We start from the raw sequence: 12,484 nt of genomic DNA, 5'->3' as shown, positions 1-12,484 counted from the left end.
CAGCCACCACCACAGCATGAGCTGTGCCATGAACACTTATGCCACTGCCGATGATATCCTAGCACTGCCCCTCTGGAGCTCCAGTGGCAGGTCGACTTAAGCTCAAATGTACACAGTCAGTTTTGCGTGTTTACCACATCACAACATTTACAGGCTTTCACAGAGGTCAGGGCTCTTCATCTACGGAATAGTAATTGTACTGAAGACAGACTGAATTGTAAACCTTTGTGTCTCTACATATTTCAACATCCAAATCTACTGTTAAAAACTGACACTGCGACTACAGCAAACAAAGTTATGTATTAAGCAATGGAAAATCCGGGATGGAATGCAACAATATAATGAAAAGGATAGTTGCTACTCAACATATAGTGAAGATGCAGAGTTGCAGATAGGCACAACAAAAAAGACTGTCACAAAATAAGCTTTCCACCACCCACCCACCCACCCACCCACACACACACACACACACACACACACACACACACACACACACACACGACTGCAGTATATGCCAGCTCTGGTGGCTTCAGCTGTCAAGAGACTGCAGTCATGCGTATGGGAGCTGCATTTGCGCGTGTGTGTGTGTGTGTGTGTGTGTGTGTGTGTGTGTGTGTGTGTGTGTGTGTGTGTACACGCGCGCCATCTATTTTTGACAGAGGCCTTATTGGCCGAAAGCTTCTTTTCTGACAGTCTTTTTGTTGTGCCTATCTGCGACTCAGCAGCTCTGCTACATGTTGAGTAGCAACTATCCTTTTCATAATAAAGTTACATATTACTTTTACTATTTGATATTAGATGTAGAATAAGTTAATATCTGAATTCTCTGTCCATGAACTGCATCAGTCCCCCACCCTGTATCCACTAGATAACAGCAAAACATGCATAGGAAGCTACAATACGAATAACGAATTTTTAATTAAAAAAAATGCTTGAAAATAAGTGATCATAATCACATAAGGCTGCCAAGAATAGTATACATATATTATCTTTTAAATCACTATGATATACAGCAAAAACATTTATAGTCGTGTCCTATCATTCATGATCAAAGCAATAAAATAAGTAACACATTGTGAAGCGGTGGTCCAAGTTAAAATGATTAGGCCCAAAAAGCAAACTATAAAATAAGGGTATATCTAAGAGACTAATAAAAATGGAAGAAATCATAAAAACCGTAGGTGCTGTACAAATGTCTGAATAAACAAAGTCCCATAAACACAGCCAAACTTCAAGTAAGAACCAGAAATAACCAAGGTTAAACATGAATTTATATGTAGACTGTTCAGGGAAGTAACATGGCATCAAATTGAGCTAACCTGGCAGAACACTGTTACGAGGCCACGTGGGAAATGGCGCATGTGTAGAGTTACAGAAGGACCGAGTCGTGAGTACCATGAATGGGAAGGATGAAATGTGGCCGTACAATGTCACCAAACTAGTCCTCCAACAAGCAAGGCCACTTTGTTTACTCAAATGTTCCTATGGAACCTACGGTTTTTCCAATTTCTTCAGTTTTTCAGAGTCACTGAGCTGTGCCCTTGTTTTATAGACTGTTTATCAATCCCAATCATTTTAACTTGTATCACTGCTTCACAGTGAGTTACTTATTTTTATTGGTTTGATGATGAACGATGGGACTTGGATTAATTGTTTATCCCGTATACTACAATGACTTGAAAGATAATGTAAGTATACTATTCTTAGTGGACTTACGGAATCATGATCACTTACTTTAAGTTATAAAATTGGTTCAAAGAGTCAATATGGTATTCATTCTATTTACATATCACCTAATGATGCATTTTAAGAATGCAAAACTGATTCTGACCTTTCAGTAATGGACTTCAACTTTTTTTATTTAAATGCAGAATTTGGCTGTGGTTGCCCTCATTCTAAAGTTAAGTCTTTAAAATATAAAGTTATATATTCACATAAGGAAACTGATATATTCACATAAAGAAATTTACACACTCACATATGGAAATAAATTACCTTTGCTAAATATTTTCTTAGTTCCTGATAACTGCCTTTATCCAATTTCTCTTTGCCAACTTTTGGAATAGTATCCAGCACATCACCAGTTACTGTGTCTTTAGATTTTTCAGTTCTGGATTTTTGCAACATGTGCTGACGTGAACTGCTGATAGATACAGCTATATTTTCCCATATCTTGTGTGTGTCCAAAAGTTGTACTTTTCCTTGGGCACTCTTTGTTCCATATTCAGGAATTCCCATTTGCTGATAACAGTATCTGAAGATTGCTTTCCACTTCTCACTTGCCGGAACACAGAGTTTTCCAAATGAACTAAAAATAATCAAAGCAATTATAAGTAAAATATTGATACATGTATTGTGTACTATTCGAATTACACAGAAAGAAGATACTGGAAATTTCATTAACCCATCATAAGGAAAGTGTTAATACCGATTGATGATTTTTTAAAAAAAGTTAAGTTGTATGTATGGTTCACTTATCAAAGCATTTGTTGCAAAGCTTAAAGTTAAGAGCACCAAAGATTTAAACTTTCTTTGATGAATGTGTTTGTCAGTCCAGTATCAGTTGTCACTATTTTGGTTGTCATTACATAGACATTTTCCTTCTTTGTAAAATACTGTCGATGATAAAATAATTATTAGAGCAGGAGTGCTAAGATATGAGTACAAGCCGGTACCTAACATCATCTTGGGGGACAAACTGGGTGTGACATCAATTGCTGGTAAACTACACAGGGGAATACTGCTAGGTGAGGCTGTGGAAAAGGCGTGTAAGTCTTTGCACATGTTAACAAGGGTTCTGAAGACTGCAAACACAGGTGTAAAGAAGAAAGTCTGTGTGTCTCTTGTAAGACCCCAGCTGAAGTATCCTGCAAAGATATGGGATCCTCAACAACAAAACCTCACAAAGTAGATACAACTAGCGTAACAGAGGGCAGCCATGTGATAACAGGATATTACTAAAGAACAAGTAGTGTCATGAAAATGATTAACAAACTGAAATGGGAAATTCTTGCAAAAAGATGGGTAAGAGCTAAATTGGCAGATTTTATCAAGGATATCTGGTTGATGATGTGTGGGAAGACATAGGACAAATACTGGTCACTAAAAGAGTATGTAAGGGAAGGAAAACTCATTAGCACAAAATAAATGTGAAATCATAAGGCAAATTGTCTTTTGTTGGTATAGTAATAAGGAGCAGAACAAATTACCAGGAGATAACCTTGGTCCATTCGAAGAAAGTGTAACTAGATTTAAATACCTGGTCCAGCAGTGGCATATCGCCAAAGATTATGCACAACAGGAAAAGGGTAAAATGGTTCTGAGCACTATGGGACTTAACATCTATGGTCATCAGTCCCCTAGAACTTACAACTACTTAAACCTAACTAACCTAAGGACAACACACAACACCCAGCCATCACGAGGCAGAGAAAATCCCTGACCCCGCCGGGAATCGAACCCGGGAACCCGGACGCGGGAAGTGAGAACGCTACCGCACGACCACGAGGTGCGGGCGGAAAAGGGTAAATTTAGTTTTATAGTAAATTACCATATATTATGAATACAATGCAATTATGTAATGTAAAAATATTACTGTTTTGGCAACATCCAAGTTTGTGAGCAAATAAAGAGTACCTTACCTATTATGGGGACTTATCAATATTATTGCATTTATCTATTTGAAATGAAGTATTTGATGAAAACTGAATTCTATGATCATGGGTCCAAGGTAAAAGGCCAAGGGTATTTCTTTGACTGTACTTTTAATTTACTTTCAATTACAAAAGTTTTGCTCACATCTGTTACTACTACTCATAACTGCAATTACTTTGGTTTGGTCTGCAGCTTGGATGATGTGGCAGTAACATTCTTGAACAATGTTCCTGTAACTTTGATTCCTTCATTCCAGCAACCATGCAATGAACCTTCTAGATAGTCACCACTACTGAAAGTGAGTGTCCCTTTTCCATTGAAAACACCAACTGATTTAAATTCACCTTCATAGTGGGTACCGTCTTCAAACACCATTACACCATGTCCCTATAAATCAGAAAACAATCTGATTATTATAGCTCAAAATATGATATCTTAATACAATATTCATGGATTGTAATTATCTAATTTCATCAATTGTATCAGACAGCTTTTACAATATTGTACATGCTCATCAGTATTTAACAAACTCCTTAAAAGCGATTGGACGTAAACCTGGCAAAAACTTCAGTTTATGAGTGCTACAAATCAACAGCTTGATTCTGATAAGGGCACACCACCTGGAATGCACAGAGGCACCCTCTTGAGCTGAGGAAGGGAAACAATGAATGAATAGGTGTAGGGAATCTAAGGAGCCTGTCATGTACAAATCAACTGTAGTGAGACACTATGGTAAAGAGAGAGAACTGTCATGACTGCCATTTAGGTAATGTCACAATATCCACCACACAAAGTAGTCCAGTCAACACTGACCAAAAAAAGGGTTAATAGGGGAAAAAATTCCTGCAGACACAGATTTTTGTACTGTGGTCGGGGAGTGTCATGAACAATCTATACCTGTTGGGTGTGAGCATTGGGGTATGGGCGCATTTAAAGGTCACTTTTTAACACTTTTCTAAATCCTGCCACTGCTGGAAACACCTCTGGAAGTCTTCTTTCGGAATGGTGTTCAGCTCCATCATCATGTTCCGCATTATCTCTTCTCTACTATCAAAATGGAATCCTTTCAGTGGTGTCTTCAATTCTGGAAACAATGAGAAGTCGCAAGGAGCCATGTCTGGAGAGTAGTTTGGCGAACGGCTGTAATTCCATGTTTGGCCAAGAAATCTTGGATGAAGTGGGATGAGTGTGCGAGGGCACTGTCGTGATGCAGCTGCCAGGTTTTTGCCGTCCACATATCTGATCTTTTGCGCCAAACTGCATCATGGAATCGCCAGAGAACATCTTGATAGTGCTCCTTTATCACTGTTTGTCCTTCCGATGCATGCTCATGATTCCGAATTCCACAGACATCAAAGAAGACAGCCAGCATCACCTTGATTTTGTTTTGCACCTGCCGCACTTTCTTTGGCCTTGGAGACTCGGGATACTTCCATTGTGACAACTGTCTTTTTGTTTCTGGGCCGTACCTGTACACCCATGATCAGTGTTGATGGTGTCCAGAAGGTCATGCACAATGTCAAAACAGAGGTATTTTTGTTCCTGTGACAATTTGGGCATGAATTTCGCAGCCACTCAGTGCATGTTCATATCATCACGCAAAATAGCATGTGCGGAATCTTTACTCACTCCAACCTATTGGCCAAAAACCTGCACGGTCAAACGGCAATCTGCTATCACCAAATTTTGCATCCACTCAACAACAGCTAAACTCCGAGCAGTTTGGGGCCTGCCACAACACTGGTCACTCTCCACTGATGTGCATCCATTTTTGAATAGGTTGAACCACTCCTTAATTTGTGTTACACTCATCACAACTTTTCCAAACACCTGCTGATTCTTACAAATGGTTTTGCTTTGAGAATCACCAAGCTTTTGACAAAATTTGATGCAGAATCTTTGCTCAACATGTTCAGTCATCTTGAGAGAATCAGTAATCTGACGAACATGTCGTGTAGCCCCTCACTCAACAACCAACAGGCAGTGACTGACGTGCTGGAAGGCAGTGACAAAATTCACGCATGCGCACAAAAGTCTCTTGCTTTACTGTGCACAGTGGTGCCGCACTATCATCTCTATTTTGTGCGGGAAAATCAAAGGTCAGATACTTTTTAGACAGACCTCCTAGAAGCTCACTTGTAAACTGTAATAAAAACATTTGAACAAATTTGTCTGAAATGTGCAAATGTGAGCAGAAACACTGTAGATTGGGATAGTCACATTCTATAATTATTTAACAGTAAATTACCTTAAGTAGAGCTTGTAAATACAGGGTGATTACAATTAAGGTTCCAGTTTCAAAAAGGTGTACAAAAACAAACCACTGCTCAGAATGATGTAACCTTTGAGCAGAATATTATCAAAGAATGGTGAAATGTTATGGAAATAAAATAATTAAAACAATTAAATACACAAAAAATTTACCACTAGATAGTGCTGCAGGGGACAGAATATGCGAAGCAGATGAGTGAGGTAACAGAGCTGTTCCTCAGTTTGCACCTGAGGTGATCAGTGTGCCAGTGTCAATGCACAATCACATGTTGCTGGTAAAGTTCCTTTACAAGAACTGTGACTGTGAGCCAGTAGGTCTGTAGAAGTTCCAGACACTCAAGGGCACAATAAAAGGTGTTGACATGATGTCTACCAAGGGTTTGGAGAAAATGATTATGAAATTCGAAAAGGCAGGTTCTTCTGAAGTGGAATGTGGCAGAGGGAGGAAAACAATTGAACTGGTATCAGTGGAAGATGTGGCCATAGCATTGCAAGAGGAATCAAGGGGTGTTGTATAAACATGCAGTGCATGGGGAATTGCACAGACTCTGAACATGCCTATGAGCACAGCACATAAAATTTTATGAAACATTGTGCATTTCTACCTGTACAAAATTACCCATGTTGAGGGGTAGCTATATGCTGAGCTGGCAGTAAGACTTATGTTTGCTTTAGAATTTCTTGCTTGTATGGAAGTGGACAATGAATGGCCACATAACTTTATGTGGACAGACAAAGCCCATTTCCTTCCTCATCGACATGTCAGTACACAGAATTTCTGAATATGGGCAACGGAAAATAGGTTTGCACATCAACTGGTAGCACTTCATTCTGCAACGGCAACTGTGTGGTGTGGTCACACACAATAAAATGACACTCACACATTAGCTTTTGGCCAAAGCCTTTGTCAGAAAATAAAACACACACAATCATGCCTCACACACACACACACACACACACACACACATACCCAGCAGCTTGGACCAGTCCCAGCTGCTGGAGATGGTGGTGACGTGTGTGTGAGGTATGATAGCTTGTGTCAATGAATATGAATATGTGTGTGTGTGTGTGTGTGTGTGTGTGTGTGTGTGTGTGTATCCTTTTCTGATAAAGTCTTTGGCTGAAAGCTAATGTGTAAGTGCCTTTTCGTTGTGCCTGTCTGCAACTTAACAAATTGCCTTTACAGAGATTGGCAATGTATCTTTTCCTTATATTTATGAAAGCCTTTCGCGCACCATCATTCCAGCCCTGCAACAGTGTGGATATGTGCATAGGATCATTTTTATGCAAGATGCCTTTCCTCCACAACCTGCACATCCAGTGAAGCAGCTGCTGCATTGGTATTTTGGAATGCTAGAATTATTAGCCATCATTTCCCTACAGTCTGGCTGTCCTGATCATCTCATATTAACCCATGTGACTTTTGGGTATGGGGTTATTTGAAAGTGCTCTGTTCAGTTCTTTGACCACAGATACTGAACTGAAAGAATGTATTGCACATGACCGACTGTTGTGAAGTACACTGTTTCTTGGGGCAGAAAACCGAGGACAGCTTATTGAACATGCTTTGTGACAGTGTCATGACAATTAAAAACTAATTTCATTTATAACTTTTATGCAGTTTTCGGTCTCATTATAATTAAAAACTGACTCTTTCTCATCCAATGTGCTATGACCTTACCATGGTAGATGGGCTTACTTAACTGTTAAATGCTATACAACTGTTAAATGCTAAACTTGTGTGGTGATCCACATTGCACAATACAGTTGGTTTAATGAGCATCTCACACCATAGCCATCATACTGTGATCCATCTGTCATTTGTAGCCAAACACATTTATGTTACGACACTTACACACTGTTGAGTGGTAAAACTTTCATTAATTTTTTTTTGTTTCCATGATATTTTCCCCTTCTTCGATAATACTCAGCACAAGTTTGATGCCAGTCTGAGCAGTAGTTCTTCTTCTTCTTCTTCTTCTTCTTCTTCTTCTTCATCTTCTTTTTTACAGTGTTTTGAAACAGGAACTTTCATTGCAATCACCCTGCACATGGTTCTAAGCTTACCGCAAACAAATTATTGATACAATAACAACTTTAATGATAATATTTTGGTAATTCAATTACAAATTAGTGCAATTCAACCTCTTGATAAATAATTTTTTTCGTGAAATTATCAGACAACATTATTTCTTATACTTCTCTCTCATTTCCAGTTTATCAGTGGAACAGTATTCTTAAGTTCCAGTCATTTTTGCATTACCAATTTTCTTCGACATGCTTTACAAATTGATCAAGTGTGCCTGGTATGCAGCATAATATACAAAACAATGGCCAGGACCATTTCTGACTCCATCCCAGTTCTGCCTAAATAAAACTAGTGGTCACTGTGAAGTGCCTGACTGCATCAATTTTTCCTTTGTCCAGTGTGCCTGGTGCAAGAAAAATGTTTGTTTTTGTCATTCAATAGATACTTCACATTTTTGTGGTGACTACAGGGAATAAACAAAGAACTGTTTCACTGATAGTCAAATGTACAGCATTCACACATTACTATAAGGAGTGGCCTACAGGAATTGTTATAAAATGTAGTACTGCAAGACATATTTCGTTTCAACAAATTACAAATCCTCATTGACGGAAGTTGTCTGTGACATCAAACACTGCCGTGATTTTATTTTCTCTGCTAGCCACTTTTATCCAAATTACATGTGCAAGAACTGAACTGTCAATATGAAGTTATTAAAAAAAATGTTTGTATAGCTTCAGCCAGGTTTTCACTGGAGCAAACAAGCTAACGAGCATGAGAAAAAGAGAATTCTGTCTCGTGTACTCAGTAGGTCTCTTCCAGGCGTTTCAACTGGACGCCACTGCAGCTATTTACGTCTCACTAACCTTCCCCAGTTACCTAATGTGAAAATGGAGACCGGCAGTTTAATGTGGAATCCGAAACACACGTCTTTCGTGGCCACTCCAACATCTGTGAGAAGCGAATGCTTGGTTAAAAATCACAGTGACAAAGTTGTAGCCTGAGTGGGATTTCATCCCGCAATCTCTGGATCACAAAATGCCTGCTCTGCCACCTTACATGCATAGTGGAAATGCTGGCTGAGTAACTTCTTGAGATGATGCTTAACATCAGTAATTACTGTCCTGTCTATAAATTTCTCGTCAGAGGTAATGAGAAGCCAGAGAAAAATGGCATCCGACATACAACGAAGATATTGGATTAATGCTAAGGAGAGATGGAGACACAATTCCGTATAAAGTACACAATCTCCACACATGTCACGCTTCCATACAAATTGAAACACTTCAATTCTTCTTTCCTTGTGTCATTTTGTATACTCTGTCAAGAACTGTATGCTCAACATGCTAAATAATCCTCACTGAATAGCGAAGTTTCACATTGTGGCTCTAACAAGATAGAGTTGGATCCTGTATGCCGAATATTAGCCCCAAAACCTAAAATCTAATAACACAGCGTTGATAGGCAATGTTCACTACCTTGCGTTCTCATCCATTCCCTCTAGTACAAATGATTGTACCCATATACGAGCCAATGGCAGTCAATTTTCTGAAAATGTTCATTTGCACGTGTTCGCTTCCATTTGCTCCATTGTAAACCAGGCATTTAAAATTGGTGTCTGTGAACTCTGGACGATTCCGCTATGTGGAGCTGCATAAGTGATTCTCTGAGTCACATGCTAGGCTGGCTTCTTTGAGTCACGCGCTAGGCTGGCAGGGCTGTATAAACCGCTGTATAAGCTGTTCTTCGCGTGGCAAAAATATGTAACTTCAACATTTTTTACAAAATACTTGCCATGCCTCTTAGCAGCTAAAATTCTGGCAGTGTATTTCTTTTGTTGGCTAGGTTTCAACATGTCTTACTGGACCATTCCCTTGTTTGTTGAAAACAGTGAAAGGTTGTTGTACTTCTATACCGGTAAAAAAAAAAAAACTCTTGATTAGTACTGATAAAAAAGCCCAAGCATGATCTGCACATGGAAGACCTATACATCATATATAGAACCGATGGTCATTGAAATGAAGTCTATTGAAGAGGTCAGTGAGACTAAATTTCTTGGACTGTGATCATATAACCCACAACAGCGGAATATTCTCAGAGATAAACTACTGAGAAAAATCAGCAACCTTTAAAGTGCCGAGTTGAAAGTGTGACTTGTCCCTCAACTGATTATTTAGCTCCAGTTAATCCTGCCATTTCAAAATGCACCTCTTTCTGGGGGAAACACATAACAAACATTTCTCACACATAAACAGTGAGAACATGATCACCATCATACACAACTAATATGCCATTTAACAAAGCTGGGCATGCTGCTTGTTCCATCTGAATACATTTTAGAGGCAGTTTCATTTGCAAATAGGAATTTGCATCTATTTGCCACAAAAAATATGCATGATTACTACACCTGTATTAGTGATAACATACATCTAAAAATCCACAGACTCAGTAAATCCCACGACAATGTGACACATAGGTACCACACAGTCAAGTATAATAATTCAATCTACAAGAATCTCAGCAGTATATTGTTCCAGCAAAGTTTTCATACAGCTGCTGAATTTATGGAAACCTATTATGTAAAATGCAACTTAAATTTTGCTTACAATGCTATAACCGTTAATGAAACCTACAACAAATTTTTATGTAATTAAATATATTGTATGGTTAAATGATGATAGCATCCTCTTGGGTAAAATATTCCGGAGGTACAATAGCCTCCATTCAGTTCTCCAGGCAGGGACTACTCTGGAGGATGTCATTATCACAAGAAATAAAACTGGTATTCTATGGATCAGAGCATAGAATGTCAGATCCCTTAATCAGGCAGGTAGGTTAGAAAATGTAAAAAGTGAAATGGATAGGTTAAATTTAGATATAGTTGGAATTAGTGAAGTTTGGTGGCAGGAAGAACAGGACTTCTGGTCAGGTGAGTACGGGGTTATAAATACAAAATCAAACAGGGATATGCAGGAGTAGGTTTAATAATGAATAAGAAAATAGGAACATGGATAAGGTACTATGAACAGCATAGTTAATGCATTATTGTAGCCAAGGCAGACATGAAGCCCACACCCACCAAGGTAGTACAAGTTTACATGATAACTAGTTCTGCAAATGAGGAGGAGATTGAGGAAATGTATGATGAGATAAAATAAATTACTCAGATAGTTAAGGGAGAAGAAAATATAATAGTCATGCTAGACTGGAATTTGCTAATAGGAAAAGGAAGAGAAGGAAAATTAGTAAGCAAATATGGACTGGGGGAAAGGAATGAAAGAGGAAGCTGTCTGGTAGAATTTTGCACAGAGCTTTATTTAATCATAGCTAACACTATATTTTAACTAAAGTTCAGTCTTGATCACAACACTTATGCCTCAATAACATAGGTGACAGGTTTCAGTTATTTTTACATAACCATTTTCAGACCCATTGCTTCCTTGGAGGATGGTAGGCAGAGCTCTCCTCAGCTGCTACGAAGTCAACGCTTGATTTGGGGATCATGAAAGAAGACTGTATATGTTGAAGATACCTGGAGAAACTGGAAAGTTTCAGATTTATTATATAAGAGTAAGACAGAGATTTCAGAACCAAGTTTTAAATTGAAAGACATTTTCAGTGGTGGATGTGGACTCTGACCACAATTTATTGATTATTGTTGTTGTTGTCTTCAGTCCTGAGACTGGTTTGATGCAGCTCTCCATGCTACTCTATCCTGTGCAAGCTTCTTCATCTCCCAGTACCTACTGCATCATACATCCTTCTGAATCTGTTTAGTGTATTCATCTCTTGGTCTCCCTCTACGGTATTTACACTCCACGCTGCCCTCCAATACTAAATTGGTGATCCCTTGATGTCCTACCAACCGATCACTTCTTCTAGTCAAGTTGTGCCACAAACTTCTCTTCTACCCAATCCTATTCAATACCTCCTCAGTAGTTATGTGATCTACCCATCTAATCTTCAGTATTCTTCTGTAGCACCACATTTCAAAAGCTTCTTTTCTCTTCTTGTCTCAACTATTTATCGTCGATGTTTCACTTCCATACATGTCTACACTCCATACAAATACTTTTAGAAACGACTTCCTGACACTTAAATCAATACTCAATGTTAACAAATTTCTCTTCTTCAGAAACGCTTTCCTTGCCATTGCCAGTCTACATTAAATCACCCGATTTAATTTGACTACATTCCATTATCCTCGTTTTGCTTTTGTTGATGATCATCTTATATCCTCCTTTCAAGACACTGTCCATTCCGTTCAACTGCTCTTCCAAGTCCTTTGCTGTCTCTGACAGAATTACAATGTCATCGGCGAACCTCAAAGTTTTTACTACTTCTCCATGAATTTTAATACCTACTCCAAATTTTTCTTTTGTTTCCTTTACTGCTTGCTCAATATACAGATTGAATAACAGCGGGGAGAGGCTACAACCCTGTCTCACTCCTTTCCCAACCACTGCTTCCCTTTCATGCCCCTCGACTCTTATGACTGCCATCTGGTTTCTGTATAAATTGTAAAGAGCC

General features: G+C 38.7%; 1 protein-coding gene across 1 annotated transcript in view; it reads right to left on the bottom strand.

The window, feature by feature from the left end:
* Positions 1–12,484, bottom strand: part of LOC126335476 (alsin) — a 181,602-nt gene that overhangs the window by 31,740 nt on the left and 137,378 nt on the right. Inside the window, exons 8-9 of the mRNA XM_049998794.1 lie at positions 3,830–4,041; positions 1,996–2,308 (exon numbers count right to left, since the gene is read on the bottom strand). Of these exons, the coding sequence (XP_049854751.1) occupies positions 1,996–2,308; positions 3,830–4,041 (525 nt within the window). The remainder of the gene's footprint in view (positions 1–1,995; positions 2,309–3,829; positions 4,042–12,484) is intronic.

The sequence above is a fragment of the Schistocerca gregaria genome, chromosome 2 (assembly GCF_023897955.1).
Source record: "Schistocerca gregaria isolate iqSchGreg1 chromosome 2, iqSchGreg1.2, whole genome shotgun sequence".
In the NCBI taxonomy this organism is placed as follows: Eukaryota; Metazoa; Arthropoda; class Insecta; order Orthoptera; family Acrididae; genus Schistocerca; species Schistocerca gregaria.
This window is presented reverse-complemented; position numbering and strand designations above follow the sequence as displayed.